This window comes from Lepisma saccharinum, chromosome 10 (assembly GCF_977018435.1).
Source record: "Lepisma saccharinum chromosome 10, izLepSacc3.1, whole genome shotgun sequence".
Lineage (NCBI taxonomy): Eukaryota > Metazoa > Arthropoda > Insecta > Zygentoma > Lepismatidae > Lepisma > Lepisma saccharinum.
In genome coordinates this window covers 17,549,382-17,568,905 of record NC_139238.1, presented here as the reverse complement: position 1 = coordinate 17,568,905, position 19,524 = coordinate 17,549,382, and the positions used below count along the sequence as shown (strand labels likewise).

Genomic DNA, 19,524 nt, shown 5'->3' with positions numbered 1-19,524 from the left:
TAGATATATACTGCTGGACAAAAAAAAACCGGACACTTGCATTTTTTGTGATAACGCAATGGGTCGATAAAAGCTCTGGTACAAGGGCTAACTAAATGTTGCAGAAACTGAATTAAGTACGAATGCATAAACAAAGTCCGAGCCTATGAATGGTGCATATGGTACTACATGATCTGCCGAACATTCTGTAATATACCTGCGAGCTGTTATTGCAATTCAGATGTCAAATATTAAAGTGTCCGGTTTTCATTGTCCAGCAGTATATATGACTGCATAGCTCTTCAATATGTATATAGTGAATGAAAGCAAGAAGGCTAAATCACAAATTAGAAGCAAATAGGAAACACTCACCAGACACTGGAAAGTTGAATTTTTTTGTGGCTGCAGACCTCACCTTCATTTGTAGAAAAAAGATAGATAGTGGAAACAGAAGTATGGGTTTGACCTGTAAGTTGCGAAACAGTTTTTGACAAGCCTGGCAAGAGAACATTTTTTTCTGTACCAACTACATCTTCGATCTTGACTGGCAACTTTGCAGGTTGAACTTACACTTCAGTTTCCACAATCTTTCTTTGTCTGAAGTTGTGGTTGTGAAAATTTATTTTTTTCCAGTGTCTGCTACTTGCTTCTTGATTGTTATATAAGAACTCCAGTGCCCTCGTTTTGTGAATTCCTAAACATGTATTTTTTTCCCCAAAGGTAAAACCCATAGCACCCATCAGGTTACATACATTAAGAATGTAAATGAACCATTAAAGGTGTTCATGGAACATTTGGTATTTAATTTCAGATTGGTAGAATATCTGATATTGGCATCAATAAATTTCAATTTTTCACTATTTCATTATCAGTTAGGATTTCGTTGGTTCATAAGTACAATAAAGTATTATATATACAGTATTTCCACCCAATATCACCAAGTCAATTCCCTGACTTTTCCAGGCGATTTGAAATATGTTTTCAAACCACTCTGGAATGTTTTAACTTTCTACAACTTCCATAACTCGATTTATAGTGTATTTTTACACTAGAAATAGGAAGGAAATAGCTGTCTCCAGCTGCAAGGGACATTTTAAAGACAATTATTTTCAAATACAAAATGCTTATTGTGGTGTGTAAGGTGTGATCTTTTGTAAAAACACCCAAATGTCAACTCTTCCATGTAGTAAGTCCTGGACTCAGTGGCGGCGATTGGATTCCAAAATGGGGGGGGATACAATATATTTTTCGTTGTAGATAAGTTTTAGCATATTGTGGGGGGAAAAGTGGGGGGGCAACTACCCCCCCCCCTAATCGCCACCACTGCCTGGACTGCATTCTGTGAGTTTCTGGCACCTGGATTTGCAACCAGTATAATCCTCTGTGAAGCTTGTATTGGGTGCTGTCCATATGGGTTTGCGATTACTGTTTCCTCAGTTCATCTTAATACTATTAATCCTTGTCTTTGCCGAAAGTGGCATGGTGCAGTGGTAGCGTCGTCACCTTGTAATGAAGGGGTCCTGGGTTCGATACCCAGTGGAGGCACATGGCACAGTGGTTTGGATCCCACTTTAAACTGTAGGTCCAGTCCCGATTAGCCTTGCTGTGCATCAAGTGGACTTAAAGCAACAAATCAATCAATCAATCCGAAAATGGCAGGAAAGCAAAGTAAAATAAATCTATAAAAAAAAGCACCTATTGTTGGAAATTATGTTTAGAACACCAAATCAACAACAATAATGATTCATACTCCTGGACTTTCCCTGGTTTTTGAAAATGTCAATGGAATTTCCAAACTTTTCAAGATTACCATGTTAGTGGAAACCCCTATTTACAGTACAGAGCATTAGAGTATGTAACGTACATGTCGGTAACTTTGTTGACCATCAATGAAAAAGGTAAAAATAATAAGGAAGCAAAGAAAAAATAATAATGATAAAGGAAACAGAAAAGTGCAGAAAATCCTGATCAAATCAAATCATTACTATATTTGAAAAGCTACAAATTTTACATCATACACACACACATCACACAAGAAAGATCAGTCTTTTTACATGACAGATGGGCAGCGATAGATCTCAAGAGGCATCTTTGGAACTAGCGTCATCTGCCCAGCAGAAGGGAAGCACTTCTCCCACCACACAATGCATACGAGGGTAAGTATTTACAAGAGCTTCACTTGCATTCGCAAGCATTCTCCGCACATGCACATTCTCCACCAGCCTTGCACTCGCATTTCTCTGCAATGAAAGAAGACAATTAGCACAATGTACACTTTTTAGCATGATTAAAAAATATATATTTCTTAAGATTCCGCCGAATCATGAGTATCTTCAGCATAATTTTTCAAAAATGTCTCTCTTAACTTACTTTGCTAATGTATAGCTTTTGTGATCATTGTATGGAACCGTAATGCCATTGTCTATTACAATATCGGTGTTATATCAGCCCTGTAGCTAGACGGACAGGGCCTCTTCAACCCGTACCAAGCAAAGTTCTGTTTTCCAAGAACAATCTGTTTTCCATATTTCATTTTCATGTCAAAAGATGCAATGAAACTAAGTCAATCAGTTTCATCAGTAAATTGAAATATGTAAAAGTAAGTCAAGCTTGATTCACTATACATCTGTTCTTATGGAAATGAAAAGTTTATACAGTGTTAAAACGAAACTTCATGGCACAACAGCCCTCTAAGGGCCAGGACCTGCCAGAGCAGCTTTTTCATTGGATCCCATTTGGTCAGCACATCGAACCCCATCACTGTTCTCTGACTTCCAAGACTGGAGCCTGCTACTTCTGGAATCAAACCCAGGATAATTTGTGTGGGTAGAGTGAGGGCCTTTACATGCTTATGTTCATTGACACCTCTTCATCCCCCTCTCCTTTTCACTACATGGCATACAATTAAATATTTACACATCGGACTTTGTATAATTTGATCCATTCAGTTCTTCAAAACATGGGCATAATTTGGGCCCTAACTTTTGGGAGAGTGGAGCCAAATCAAACTTGGGGCAGGAAGTTAACAAAAGTACTTAACTTGTAAAATGGGGGACAGGTGCTCTCACCAAGGTACACTTATGCTTCAAAATAATAAACCTACATTACGCAGCAGGCCAAAAATCTGGTAAGCCTTAACATGTGGCAAAGGTTGGTTTCAATTGGACTTGTCTCTGCCTACACTATTACACCAAAATATACATATATAAATTAATATTAACACTATTAACCCACCTGCAGTTGCCAAAGGATCGATTGATTTTTGGTGAATGAGAAAAAGGCAAAAGTGTAAAAATACTGACAAAACACAAACAGGTTTGATGCATATCTAGTTGTAGAAATAAATATCATGTTCCTATCACTCAGGTGCTTATTTGTGAGGATACCTTTCCATCGTGTGAAATATAAACTGGAAGAATTAAGATAATTGGAAGTTGCTTACCTCCATGAGCTGCAGTGGCGCACTTGCAGTCATCTCCACATTTGCACTGTTCAGTGCACTTGCCGTCGACGCAGGTTTCTGAAAAGAAAATAAATTGCATGTAGTAAACGTGAATGGCATTTAATTTTTAGCAGGATTCACAAAACATTCTGCAAAGTGTTCATGTTTAACTCTGCAAGTTAGCAAAAGAACAATGTGTCAATCAATTAATTATTTTGTGATATGTGAAACAGTCTCTTGGCAGAAAAAAATGTCAACAGTGGTGTGTACATGAATTGTTGACTTTTTTCTCTTTCTCTCTCGACTACTTTACACATGAGAATGTTGTTATTTTAGGCTTGTAATAGGGAAGTAGACAAAATTTGAAAAGACAATGTAACCTTTTTAAATTACATAAAGGCTATGTTTCTTCAATGACTTCAATAGATTTTTTGCCGTAAGATATCACTAAATACTGGATTCTAGTCAGACTGAATTTAGTTGTTACTTTCAGTGGCCATAGTAAACCTTTGTGATCTTGACACCTACTTGTGCTGCTGCTGTTCTCCAAGACTAATGATAATATTGCCTCCCCCCCCCCCCTTTCTTGAACAAATGTTATTGAAACTGTGTTACTTGTCAAACAAGCAATGTGAAAGTAACTACATATGAGGTATCAATTTTAATAAAACTGAAAAGGACTTTCACCTATAAAAATGTTTCATGGTTATTTGCTTTCTACATACAGCATTAACCATGAGATGTTTTTTCTCAAAGCTTTCTCTTTCAACATTTAAAAACACATTCTTAAACAGCTGTTCATTTGCTTTAATAGCAAATTTCCCAGTTGTTAAATCATAGTTGACATCGCAATGAATTTTAAATGTGCTATAAGTATGTACTATTCCTACAGTTCTGCCATCAATTAAAAACATTATAGACCCAACAAATAATAAGACTAAAATAATAAATCGACTACCCTAAAATCAAAAACAAAGGAGGAACTGTTATTGAAGTGTTAAAATATATTTTTTTATTTTATGTTTTTAATCCTTTTAAGATTTAATAGTTCTTTATGGATAGTGGTTCAAGTTTCTATTACTTCTTAAAGATCACATTGTTGCAAAATATTAAAGCTTCGCATCAGTCACTAGAACCTGAAAGTTTCAACCCCCACCAGCATAAACTATTGAAGGCAAAGAGCTTATTCCTTTTTAAAGTCATCTGCTCATTATTTTCTATCTTTCTGGACCTCCCCGATGGCACAGTGGTAGTGCTGTCGCTTGTTTGTTTGATTTGGTGTTTTAAGTCCACTTTATGCACAGTATGGCTAATCGGGACTGGAACTACAGTTTAAAGTGGGATCCGAACCACTTGTGCCTCCACCGGGTATCGAATCCGGGACCCCTTGATTACAAGGCAACGACGCTACCACTGCGCTATCGGGGAGGCATAGGTAGTGCTGTCACCTTGTAATCAAGGGGTCCTGGGTTCGACACCTGGTGGAGGCACATAGTGGTTCAGATCCCACTTTAAACTGTAGGTCCAGTTCCGATTAGCCTTACTGTGCATAAAGTGGACTTAAAACACCAACTCAATTAATCAATCAATTATGTTTCTGGTATCATGTTTTTTTCAATTTTAGTCAGCATTGTAATACACACCCAAGCCCCCCCGAATTCGTACATTAGGGTTAAGGTGGACAGAGCATGGTGCTTATCACATCACCTTAGCCTTTCCACATCTGCGCCATCATGGCACGGTGTAATGTATACATTAGGGTTAAAGGTGTAATGTATACATTAGGGTTAAAGGTGTAATGTATACATTAGGGTTAAGGCAGATGGAGCATGGTGCTTATCACACCCCCTTCGCCTTTCCACATCTGTGCTGTCATAGCACTGTGTGTAATGTTAATTCGCCTCAATTAGTACTGCGGCAGTTTGTTTCTTTATACAGCATATTTGCAGAAGATACAATTGAAAATACAAGTGTATCAATATACGCTGTATAAAACACAACTTATTACTAATTTCGTTGACCCTATACAAGGGCGAACCCTATACAAGGGATGACTTTATCTCCAATACTGTTTTGTTTTTTTTGCCTGTAATTGCAATTTTAAAATATAACATTGAAACTGCAAACCATAAATAAAACTGAAGAACTGAAAACCATTGTTGAGTCATGTCTTGATTTGTGTTTTCAGACACCTAATAATAGTTTTCCCCCCGGATAACACCTATAAGTTTGCTCATAAGGAACTGTCAACACTGCCATGAGTAGCAGCAAACAAGATAGTGGGCTCTTTGAAGGTGCTCCGTGAAAAAGGAAATAGAGATTGCGAATTTTAATATTAAAAAACTACAAAATACATACTTGATTAGTTAAAAATTGAACTCATAACCCTGACTTTGCGTTTGCGGATGTGGAGTTTAATGAAAAGAGGCCAGATTTCTTCTGTAAAGTATGTAGACAACTAATCATTTCAGATATTAATCAAACTAACATCAATTTGTTCTTCGCTCGAGTCCTAGGCAGTAAATATTTCACCCGGAAACGTTTCAGGCATGACACACTACATGCATAAACCTGCATTCGATTGGTCTGTATGAAATTGACATTACAGATTTTCGATAGCGTCAAATGTTGTTCTACGTTCAGAGCTTATGAACCCTTGGAATGATAGTTACAAAATCTTCACCTATTATGCGGTACGATGACCTTGACATTTGGGGTAGCGTTGATGTTGATAACAACGTTAATAACATTTCGCTCGTTAAAGAGTCGTTTCGCCGCCAAGGTGCCGTGAAAAACGAACTTGTAATATAAATCATTGTGCCCCCTCCAAACAACATACATGTTGTTTAAATACAGAAAGAAAGTTTTAGTTATTTCATTGGAAGTGATAATTTGATAAAAACCTCTTTTATTTTAGTTATCATTATGCCTGCCTCGGGGGGGGGGGGGTTGTCGAATCAGTCTGTCGGTGTCGACCTCCTAGAATTTGTAGAGTGCATTTCTATTTACAGTAAAAAATAAAGAAAGGGAATAAATGGTTCTACTATTTTCAAAATTCAAAATAAACTTTGACAAAAATTTACTCCTAACATTTAAACCTTTTATTGAACGAGATGTGTAAAAAAAATATAGAATAATGTCTGTCTACTAAAATGATCGAGCGGTAAAAGAAGGGGGAGAAAGTATGAATTCGAATGCAACGTAAACGAAAAATTCACCTAAATCAAAGTTGTTGCCAACTGAGTTTATATATAATTTCTGGAATCAGTGCCCTAGGAGATGAGGCTCTTTGCTGTCCTTTTTTTTTTTTTCGATATTATTCCAGTCAAGTATATTCAAATCCCAAACTAATTGCTTATGTTTGTTGTTAAAACAAAAACTCTCCTCCCGGAAGAATTTGGTGGGGGGGATTTCAGGACAAGATTGTTGGTAGGGCGAATCCCCCCCTCCCCCTTGGATTTCGCACCGGTAACAGTTTCATACATCAGAGGCACATTTTCTTTCATCGTGGAATATATTTAACGGGGAAATCATGTATTTTTCAAGAGAAATATCTCACCGACGCACAATTGCCATTGCTTTCATTTGCTTGCCCTATGACAACCGGATGCTGCGTACGTTTGATGACATAAGCCCGTCAGTGTTTCAAACCCCCCCTTTTTTTCTATGCTTGCCTAACGTAACCTAACCTAACCTTATCGGAAATGGTTTCTTGGGGCTATCCGTGAATGGAAACACTGCATGCCCACTACGGTAGTCAAGATTTGCCCGCCATATTCTGTGTTATGGAAGCCAAAAAAGGAGTCAAAGAAATTACTCTATGTGAAAAATTGTGTTTGTTTTTTCGAGTAAAAAGCATAATGGCACCTTGAACTATGTTCCGCAATACACAATTGGTAAGTACGAACCATGCGAAACACAAAATATCTGATTTTAATGTGTCTCCGATATGAAACTGTTACCGCTCGCACCCCGGTCACAGGTTCGATCCCAGTGAATGTAGGCATTGCACAGTTTGTACGGCACCACTTTAAACTGTAAGTCCAGTTTCGATCAGCTTCTCCGAGCATAGGCTTGAAACTAACTTTGTCAATCGAATGTTGGGATTGTAGCTTTAACGAAGACCACGTACGCTTCAAACATTTTTTTTTAATTTAAATATTCTCCTCACTGTCTCAGTTCCTCCTTCACAGTTAGCTTAATGGTGCTGAGCGAATATAACACTGGCTCCAGAAATAAGCGAAAAAAATAGTACTGGAATAAGTGTAAACAGAATAAAGCGTGTGTCATTTAGAATATGCGTGTAAGGAAAAACATTGATGATGAAACTAACGTTCTGTTCTGGAACGAGCGCCAAGTTAAACACGAAAAAGAATCCTATTCTTTCCCAGCATCCAGGGGGCGCCGACTTGTCAAAATTATTGGGGGGCTCTGATCTCTGAAATAAATTAAGGAAAGACTCACTCCCTCCCTTTTTTAAGTTTTGTCCTCAGTGTTCGGAATCTCGTAAAAGCCCATGGCCTCCCCGATGGCGTAGTGGTTGCGTCGTCGCCAATTGTAATCAAGGGGTCACGGGTTCGATTCCCGGTGGAGGCACATAGTGGTTCGGATCCCACTTTAAACTGTAGGTTCAGTCCCGATTAGCCATACTGTGCATAAAGTGGACTTATAACAACAAATCAATCCAATCCAATCAATTGTAAAAGCCCATGAATTCCTCAAAAATATTAAAATTTTCATTTACACTTCGAATCAGAATGTCAAGTGTTCACGGATGGATATGTCACAAGTTTTGTCAACCATAATAGCAAAATATTCCAGACTTTTAATATCTGCTACCACGGAGCGCAAAACAGATCTTCCTTATATGCCTATTTTGTTACATCGATAAAAAGGTATTGCTGACAATTGACGGCAATAAAAATTTGTGTATGGGATTTTCATTTCCAATCTTGGAATGTATTTTAACAAGTGAAACTTCTACATATCTACGTACAGATATATGCAACATTATGAAATTTAAAAAAATCCTGCCAAGGGGAAGAACAGTTATGATCGCTTTAGGAACAGTCAACACCGATACGCAGATCAATTGACTTGTGGCAGTGGCGGCGATTAGGGGGAGGGCGAGAGGGGCAGTTGCCCCCATTTTTTGCCACTTTTCCCCCCGCACTATGCTAAACCTTACCTACGAGGTAAAGAAAACTGTCTTAGGACCCTAGTCTCGGAACCCAATGGCCGCCACTGGCTTGTGGCATACAATTTCACTAGAGTTTGATTTCTAGTGCAGACGCAAGATTTTTGCTTTGAACTTCGCCTTACATTTGTTTATAAACTCTTACGGGCCTAATTTGATCCCTATTACATATTTGTAGTGTTGTGCCATACTGTTACAAGTGTGAATTTCCATTACATTCTCCCATTCCAGAGAGTTTGAAGTTCTGTGTCTACGTTGCAGTCAATAAAGTATATTGATGATGAAACAGCTGTCGCATTACCTGAATATAACATTTTTGCCGGTTAGGTTTAAACATGTTCAGACTGGCCTGAATTTGAAGGAAACGTCAAGGAATATACAAAATGCGCCTACCTTTGCATGTTTCGCAGCATGGAGAAGGCATGTTGACTTGAAGTGAGCTTTGTCAAGCTGAGAACACCGTAAAGACCAAGGAAACACACCACTTGCAATGAGAGAACGAACTGTGGTGGGAACGTTGATCGCTCCCTGTATTTATTTGTACCGGCTTTTGCATGCGCCGGTGAGGGCGCCACCGTCGTGTGAAATTGCCTACGTCTTCAGGTCGCTATCGATCCGTGAATGAGACCGGGTGGCCAATCAGATTGTCGAGCCCAGACGAGTCGGCCAGTAAGAAATCGAGGCGCGAATTTTCCGCCAATGCCGCGTCGCATTGCGTAGCCGTAGTACGCAAAATGTGTCGTGGCGCCGGAAAACGGTTGTATCGGGTCGTGCGCAACTGTTTTGCAACTGGCGAGCGGGTTGTGGGTGGGTGGTGGAATGCGATGATTGTATCGTGAGGTTTCCGTTGATTCAATTCAAAAAAAGACGCCGGCGGAACAGTGATGGGAGAGGGGAGGCTTGTTGGCCTTGTCCATGACGAATCACCATTGGAATTCATAACGAATGTGTGTGTGTGTCTGTTGAAAAGAAAACGAAGAAAAAAGTCTTCCAGTAGAATTACTGCGTGATAATAAATTCCACACAAAGCGAAAGCTAATTGAGCCGGCACAGCCAAATGGCCTGTGGCGTTAGTACAGCGCTGTAGCGTTAGCATGTTCACTCGCATAGCTTAGTTGGAAAACATTAAGATCGCTGGAACTGAGGATGTTTTGTGAGATACAGGGGTGCCCACAGATGGTAATTTTTTTTTCAGGGGGGGCAAAATTTTATACCAATTCTATATATCTTCACACAAAAATGGGGGGATCGTTTCTTTGGTTGACTTGTTATTGATTTATAGCCATTAAGCCTTGTTTCCATGATAACCAAGAACTCAATATGCTGACCAAGGCAGAAATTTATTTTATTCTAAAACACGAACTAAACGTTACGCTTCAACCTTCTAGCAAGGTCTTCTTCAGACTCTGTACAAAAGAAGATAAAGAAAAAAACTTTTATATTTGGTACAGAGTCTGAAGAAGACCTTGCTAGAAGATTGACACGTAACGTAACGTTTAGTTTGTGTTTTAGAATAAAATAAATTTCTGCCATGGTCAGCATATTGAGTTTTTGACTTTTAGTTATGGTTATTATGTACAGTTTTTCTACCTACGTGTGGGTGATCGCGGCGATGAGGTTGAAATGAAGCACCACCTCTTATGCCTTTGGGATCGGTTTGGAAGGAAGGGACATGCTGTTTATTTAATGCGCCTTAATACAAGGTTAGTCGAGTGGACAAACTGTTAAGAATAACGTTCAGTACACTAACAATGGCAGTGAACCTGAGCAGTTTTGTACGTTTTATGTTAGCAAATATGAAAGCTATAAAGTATACCTAAAGTAAACATATATTGCTTAAAAATGTCTGTATTATATTGTTCCGCAAATTTTGTCTGACCAATATAATGTGAATAAATAATTCGGCATAAAGGGGGGGAAGGGGAGTGTTCTACTTTGGGGGGAGTGCGTCATAGACCTTGGGGGGGATGGGCACCCCATCATATACCTATAAACATCAGTGGCAGCGATTGGGTGCCAATCTGCCAAAACTGGAAGGAGTAAGGAAAGTTTACTTTCTCGTAGAACAAGATTTAGCATTAAGAGGCCATAGTGAGGGGCAAATAGTGGAGAGGGGCAAGAGCCTCCTTGCGCCGCTAGTAAATACCATTCATAACATGCGTACTGTGTACTTTGTGGTAAAAGTGCATCTAACATCTAATTACCAAGTTTTTGTTGTTTTGTTGAGGGAACACTACAAGGTTTTCCGTACATTTAACACCCAGCGATTCCATAAATTTGGCCTTCGGGGGAAAAAAATCATGGTTGTTAAGGGAGTATGTGTGTACAAATCATTGGGAACACAGCCCGACTGGTAGGGAACATCCATTCCCTTGGTGTATTGGAAACGAAATATAAATAAATCCTTGTACCTGGTTGATTAATCTATTGAGCAATTTTCACAGCGAAAGTACCCCTGAGGGGCATTGGTGCATGTAGTACATTACAAAATACATGTTGACATCGCACATAATATTATATCTATACATCAATTTGGCAGAATTTATTTTATAATAATATAACATAATATAATAGTAAAACATACAATGACAAATTATTTCTTGAAGTGAGCTAGTGCTATAAAAGTACATATTATATAGTGTATACAATCTAAATTTATTTTATAAAGTTATTTAATTCCTGAAATTCTTGAACTGAATATAATGTGTATTCCAATAACAATTTTTTCCACTTTACTTTCGGTTTATTTTACCTCGCTTTCTTTCACTTTTGGCTAATCGCGAAGATGAAGATTGATGAAGGAATTGAAATCTTTGATTTTGTGATTCGATTTGCTTTATTTTGCTTCGCTTTTTGTGCCGCTTTTGGCTAATTTGCGAAGATGGGGATAAGTGATGATATGATGAAATTGGACACTCACAAACATCCATGCCCAGGCCAGGATTCGAACCCGGGACCCCTGGCGTCGTAGCGCGATGTCATTGAAATCTTTGTATCATCAACAATATTAACACATAGGGAGTGAGGCTCATAGTATACTTATTACATATTTTTTTCTTTTTGGGGATGTGAGTTTGCGTGTATGCAGGAAATGCATACATGCATGTACATACATTCACATAGTCTTTGGAATAGAAGGTAATGAGCCATTTCTCATGTACTTTCTGAGGAGACTTCTGAGATGCAAGTTTTTACTGGAAAGTCCTGTTATTATATAATGAAATCAAATATAATGTACCTCTTGCTAGAAATACTGTGGTTTTATTTTATCGTCGTTTTCGGAGAATATTTTCGCCTTCATGAAATTTCTGCTCTCAATATGGACATGTTTTGATTGAGAATTACTTCTATTCGAACGAATTGTTGGCTCCCGTATATACTGGGGAAACAAGTAGTAAAAACATACTACCGTCCGAAAGTTGTCGTCAGAATCATATCGACGAAAAATCAACACGATTTCCAGATTTAAAGACGAAGGTCAAACTATTTCTTCCTGTTGAAACCAAGACAAATAAACTACGTGCCTGCTTTGTTTGTTAGTGTTGATTAGAAGCAGGAAGAACATTCCAGAAATTGGTGAAATACACTAGCGTACGCTTTTTTGGGGGGGCTGGAATTGTAAAGGTTGATATTACGTAGCTGCAATCCCGAAGAGGCGGGATTCACAATAAAATATTTCTTAAAAACCGTTTTTAACCCTCGTTTTAAAGGATGTTCAAAATGGTAATCGGGGATCATTTCAAGGGATTTTGCATTCGCCACTTTGTTTTTTTTTTCGAGGACTTTACTGCTTTCATTTTAAAATTTTGATTTTCTCAACATTTTAGGAGAGGTAAGAGGTTGTAGCGCCATCAGTGGCGTGCTGGCTTAACCAGCGAAGCTCAGACCAACCCCGTAGCTACATATTTTGGCACCCTAGGCAGGATTATGCCCCTCCTCCCCCCTCTAGCACTACCAAGCGCCCATATTTTGTGTGCGTCCTTCGATATTTTCTTCTTACGTCATGGTTTGTGATATTTACACCCTACAAATTTTGAAATGAGAGAACAAAGAAAAGCTCATTAAAAATAATGTTATACTTAAAGATTCGTAGTTTGCATTTCTGACAGGGGCGTAACTAGCTGGAGCAGACGGGGCTGTGCCCCCGAGGTAAAGGGACCCCGAAAGGCCCGAAGACTGATATTCATAACTAGGGCCCGGGACTTATGTCCTATAAAACTGTAAAATATGAATGTAATTATGTCATATATATTGGAAAATATGTATACGGAAAATTACAAATATGTCGGAAAAATGCAGAAATATTCCCAGTAAAACCAAAAATATGCACAACAGTACTCTCGAATTTCTCCCATACCCGATAGAGTAGAGTTGGGGCTGTAATGTACCGAATGTTATTTTTACTTTTGAGTGATTTTTGTGAAAAGAAAAAAGGCAAAGAAATGAGAACGAAACTTCTTTACTTCCCGTGCAACAATGAGAGAGAACATTTTTCCTCAATAATGTTTGCATGGCTATCAACTGTCGGCGGGATAAAAAAGTGGGGTATTATTGTTCTGTACTAAGAAAAGACGGCACCTTTCTTCCTCCGCAATTTCCATATCCTGCCATCGACAATATGAACTATCCGTTGTGCTAAAGCTACGAAGAAAAAAATATGAAATAACCGATTATGTGCGAGAGAATTACGAAATTATACAGAAATATGTCTTATTACCACGAAATTGAAGAAATATGTTGTAAAAACGCGAAATTGGTGAAATATGTCAAAATGTGCCTTGTCAAGTTTGTCTATTTCGGCTGATTTTCATCAGATATGTAAAGATCTCACCCCAATATTAGATCCGAGGCCAAATGAAAAATATGTAACATAAAGTCCCGGACCCTATTCATAACTTGTGTTTCCGTTAGACTTGCCCGCTCCAGGTAGATTATAGTGGCGTGTGAGGCTCAAAGCTGGTGGTTTCGTATTTTTTCACGTCTGCAGTAATTATGCTACGATTTCCCACAATGCTAAGCAAAGAATGCTAGCGAGGTAAAATTATGGGGTTTTGTAACAATTAAGTAAGGCCGGGAAATCGGTTTACGTACAAAAGGAAACCAACAACTTGCACCTCAAAAATGCGTTAGTCATAATTTTAATTTAGTTCTTAATGCTGTATAAAGTAACCGAGAAAGATGTACGTTTTTTTGTAACAGTTCAGAATGTCTTATGTATATTTTTAGTAACAGTGTTCTGCGATGGCAAGAGTTAAAAATCTTGAACAAGAAATATACCGAACACAACTCTCACTTAATCTGATGCGATAGGTAGGAAGTTGTGTCTGTTCTTAAAGAAAGGCTTTTTGATGTTTTGAAAGTTGATTTCTCATACAATATTAACAAGTAGGAAGCCAAATGAAAGAAATGGTGCTATTGGCCTTAAGGGGAAAATTGAATCTTTCAGATTCATTTTGTTGTTGACTGTTCAATGTAAAGTCTTGAAGTAGATGAATATCACTTCTAAGACATTACGACTTACAAGCACACTCCCTTGATATGGTTGCATATTATCTCTTATGGAACGCTCTTTTAGAAATGAAGGCCTCCCCAATGGCGTAGTGGTAGCGTCGTCGCCTTGTAATTAAGGGGTCCCCGGTTCGATTCCCGGTGGAGGCACACTTTAAACTGTAGGTCCATACCCGATTAGCCTTCTGTGCATAAAGTGGACTTAAAACACCAAATCAATCAAATCTTAGAAATGACTGAGCTTCGGGGGTCATTTGAATCACACGTTGAAATGATAAATACATATGCCAGGATTTCAAGTGAGTTCTCCGACAAAAGAATCAAAAAGATAAATAAGCACTTTCACGAACTCTGTCCAAAGACTTATCCGACAGAGAGCTGGTAAAAAGAATCAATATTTTACCCAACGATAGACACAATTTGCTCACAACTGGGCAATCTTTTTAAAAGCATGAAAGCAGTTGTAGACACTGATAGTGATACAGCCTTACAGTGGTCTAATCCCGTGTACTTTTTCTTTTCAGTATTCATCTTTCATTTTGCCATCGTTTCCTGTGTTTGACGTTCTTTCTTTCAGGAATACTGCGTCAAAGGGGGAGGATAATGACCACCACCAACTTCCCCATGGTCACGCCACTGCAACCTTCTTTTTGTCAATATCTATAGACAACTGAGCTTCGCAAAGAACCTGAAAAAATTGCAAAAATATTTCCAAACCTTTATTTCAGTCCCAAATATTATCAGAAGTTCTTTCAAAAGATAAAGGACGTGAATGAAGTGGAAGAGCTTGCTCATATTCCTGTGACACAGCGTAGTTCATTGACTTCCAGTTATTCTAATGTGTGAACGGCTTGTTTCATGTACAGTCACTGGCAATAAAAATGGGACAATTAGATAATGAAATACTGGCTTCCCTGCAATGCATTATGAGTAGACCTAAGATATTTAGGTTTTCAAAAGTGTGCTTTTAGGTTTCTAAAATAGGCTCTAAAATTCCCAAAATAGGTTCTAAAAATCCTAAAATAGGTTCTAAAAATATTAAATTAGGCGCGAAAAATCCTGAAGTAGGTTCCAAAAGAAACTTAAAATTCCTGAAAAATACTTATTTTGTACATCTTCAATAACAAAATTTCAAAAGAACCTTAAGAAATTTTAATAGCTATATTGGCAGCGGTGGCTCAGTTTTTAACGCGTCTGACTACCATGCTAAAGATCCCGGGTTCGATCCCCGGCCGGTTCAAATCCGGGAACTTTTCTAACGTTGGAAGCGGCCCCGGCGCCTACCCAGCGTCGAATGACATGGGTACCTGGGGGAAACCCTGGGGGGTAAAGGCGGTGAGGGGCGTGATGCTGATCACATCACCCCCACTCACGACTAAAGGCCTGCACAAGACCTGGAGCAGACCCGTTCGCGAGACATCGCTCCTGAAATGCCATGCAACCTGCGCAACACCCTCGCTTGAGCAGCTTGTATGCCCACCTGCACAGATCGTTCCTGGCAGGCATTGTAGACCCGCCGGGTACCCGCAGTCTTACGATACCTAGTAGGTCTCAGTTCGTTCTTTCCATCAACTGCAGACCCCTCCCTCTGCATGACGTAGTTGCTTCGAGTAGAAACTTCACCTGGCCCACACCGTTCTGCAGTGTTGCCAACTGCAATAGATTTTCACTACTTAAAAAAGGGAACTCGAAGCTTCGTAAGCCACATCACCAATGAAATGAGATTTACGAATGTTGCTACCCCCCCCCCCCCCCACCACACACACACATTGAAATAGGTTTTCCGTGGCACAGGATCCATAAGTATATGTCGTAAACAACCAATATACGTATATATAGTGATATAGGACAGGACTGAAACATGTCACGTTCGACGCTGAGGTCGTGAGTCGAACAACACACTGTTCTACTGCGAACACCAGGGCCGTAGCCAGCCAGGGCCATTTCCGTTACCCTCGTTTGGGGGGTAGGGCCAAGTACTTGGATAAACGTGCCAACAAGAACAATCACAATAATAGTAATAAAGTAGCATGAAAGGCATTATAATCCTCATAAATCACGCAAAAAGGGGGTAGAAGTCGGTTCTCACGCGCATTTGTGTTGAAACAGAGGATTAGAAATATTTTTTTTCAACACGTCAATTTCACATTAGCTAATAATGGAAAACAAGCACACAAACTGTTTTTGAAAGAAAGAAAGTTCATGATAAATGCATTCCGAATGTACAGACATATGGCAAGTAAAATTTCCATCTACAATATTTTCTTTTCACATGGAGCGACGTATTACATAATCAATTCATCCAACTCGTAACAAACCAACATTAATAGCAAATAATATCACGGGCCGCCATAGCATTCTCTGTTTTAAAACTTTTCTCACTTAGATCGTTCGGCGCTCAGGGCCGACTCCCGCTACCCCTTTGCTACGGCATTGAACTTGATGAGACTGGATAATATTTTATAATATATTTCTACTTTCATAAAATTTGAAATCAAGGGGTTGCAATTACCCCTCCATTCCCCCTCTGCAGGTGCCCTTGGCCGTCTGGAAGGAAAATGCAAGAAAAATATGAAAATTAATTCCATCTTGAGTACCCTTTAGCCCTGCTACTCTTAAATTCTGCTAGTCTGTTTTTTCTTGTACTTTAATGTTTGACCCCCACCCTGACCCTTCCGCTAGACTTAATTTCCGTCCAAGCTTGTGAGCAATGCACCCTACCCCCTCTGGTTGCGCCACTGCGTGCCTGGTTAAGGCACCATGCAATGAAAAGCAATTAGTTTTCAGTGAGGAGATTTTTGTTTGCTCGATCATTCATTTAAATAAATGAAGCTGTAATACTGCGTGCATTTCCTGGCAATAAGATAAAAACTGCTTACGCTGAACTGAAATCGCTAAGTATATAAATTCTCCTTGGAGGAGAGAGCTCCTCCTAGGACCTCGTAGGATTTACGAGCTACGTAAGTAGGCAACACTGGCTGAAGCTGTCCACGTGCTGATGAAACACCTGGAGCGACACGCTGCCGGAGGGCTGTTTCCTTCCAGCAGGTTTTGCAGGCGCCCGGGTCTTGTTGAATGCCCAGTTACCTTGTAAGCGCAGAGCGCCTGGAAGACGAAGAACCCGGGTAAAGACGCAAGTCGACTCGTTGCCGTGGGCAGGCTAGCAGGTATACCTGTCCTCACGGGCAAGCGGGCAGTGGGTAGGTAAAATGCAGACTATGCTGGCCTCTACTCACGACCGGATCAAGAAAGTGTGGGCGTTACCCCACACCCCCCTATACGCCTTCATGGCGTGGTGCTAAGCACAGAGGAGCACTTTACCTTTTTTTATTAATAACCAAATATTAATTATCTAACCAAATTTTAATTTGCATACATCATTTTCAAAATTATCCTCAAATAATTGTAATCCTATACAGTAAAACCTCGTATCTGGACCCCGCTTAATCCGGACAGGCCAAAGGCCAAAAGAAAATTTTAAAAAGCAGAATGCAAGGTTTTAAATGTGGATAGAAGTCATCAATGAAACGCTGACGTAACTTGTTATTTCTTACATACCTGTAAAGGAAAAAAACTAGGTTAAAAACTTAAAACCCGACGTCTAATTATGAGTGTTGCCCAATTCTACGGTTATCATCCTTAGTGTTCCTCTCACAGTAGCAAAAGCATAGAGAGAAGGTTTTCTAAATTTAAAATTATAAACCTATTTACGGAATACTATGAGTCAGCATCATCTTAGTGGTCTGACTTTACTTTCAACTCATAATGATAGAGAAAAAATCAAGTTTAATAGAGTAAGCGATGCTAAGTGATAATAAATTAATCTATTATGTAAGCATTGTTATTAATCATAATCATTAATCTTAATTTGTTAGTGAGTAAGGTGCCCGCATGCTAAAATTACGTATTTTTGTATTCGTAGATCCAGCCACTATAATATCAGTAACTGCGGGCCCCATTATAGTAGTCCGCCCCGGAGCCCTCACGTTACGCCTCTGATTTATGAACATAAATATTTCAGTTAGATCTTTGTGTCTGAAGGACATCTTTAAAAACGTATTATTAGTACTACTTTGGGAAATAGAAAATTTCAGCAGTGTGTTACCAGAATATACCTCTGCCAAATGTAACCTACGTCGCATTCTTTTTTTTTATTTTTTAATAAGGCTTTGAATGACACCCTCTGTGGATGCCGCTCTAGCACTAGCCTACCCCTCGCTACGGACCTGACCCAGACACCATGTCAAGTTGGGTCTCAACCTCAATACGGTAGAATTAAATATAATGTTAATGAACAATATTGGTACACAGTTTCAATACCATAATGAGGAAAACGCTTTACTTTTTGTAAGTGCTATTATTTATTACTTCTTCTAGTTCAATTTACTTGTATTTTAGAAATCGTAAATTTTAATTACATGTTACTTTAGTCTGGTTTACAATAACTATTCGAAAAAGTCCACTGAACCATTGTTCCTAATTCCTAATCAATGGTAAACTTTAGCTGGATCACAGATTTCGGGCCAATAGATTAACCTTCCTGGAAGTTAATCTAAGACTCGTTGATTGTAGGGCTTCGGATCTATTATTGGGGTGAGATCTTTACATATCTGATGAAAATCAGCCGAAATAGACAAACTTGACAAATCATATTTTGACATATTTCACCAATTTCGCGTTTTTACAACATATTTCTTCAATTTCGTGGTAATAAGACATATTTCTGTATAATTTCGTAATTCTCTCCCACATAATCGGTTATTTCATTTTTTTTTTCTTCGTAGCTTTAGCACAACGGATAGTTCATATTGTCGATGGCAGGATATGGAAATTGCGGAGGAAGAAAGGTGCCGTCTTTTCTTAGTACAGAACAATATAATACCCCACTTTTTTTATCCCGCCGACAATTGATAGCCATGCAAACATTATTGAGGAAAAATGTTCTCTTTCATTGTTGCACGGGAAGTAAAGAAGTTTCGTTCTCATTTCTTTGCCTTTTTCGCTTTTCACAAAAAATCGGTCAAAAGTAAAAATAACATTAGGTACATTACAGCCCCTACTCTACTCTATCGGGTATGGGAGCAATTCGAGAGTACTGTTTTGCATATTTTTGGCTTTACTGGGAATATTTCTTCATTTTTCTGACATATTTGTAATTTTTCATGACATATTTTCCAATTTATATGACATATTTACATACATATTTTACAGTTTTATAGGACATAAAGTCCCGGGCCCTAATTATAAGGCAACTGCGTAAGCCGAATTGCTATTCAGAAGACTCCAATGCAATATAGAACAAATAGAAATTAATTATAGCACAGAGCATTAAAATAAAACAGCCGTAACCCTCCCTTTCATATTTGTCTGATACTAAATTCCTTCGCAGGCCACTCTT

General features: G+C 38.8%; 1 protein-coding gene across 1 annotated transcript; it reads right to left on the bottom strand.

The window, feature by feature from the left end:
• Positions 1-1,941: 1,941 nt before the first annotated feature.
• Positions 1,942-9,210, bottom strand: MtnC (Metallothionein C). Its single transcript, XM_083130333.1, has 3 exons — positions 9,012-9,210; positions 3,422-3,499; positions 1,942-2,219 (listed from the first exon to the last, which is right to left on the bottom strand). The coding sequence occupies exons 1-3, from the start codon at positions 9,040-9,042 to the stop codon at positions 2,155-2,157; spliced, it is 174 nt and encodes a 57-aa protein (XP_082986459.1). The 5' UTR covers positions 9,043-9,210; the 3' UTR covers positions 1,942-2,154.
• Between the last annotated feature and the right edge of the window lie 10,314 nt (positions 9,211-19,524).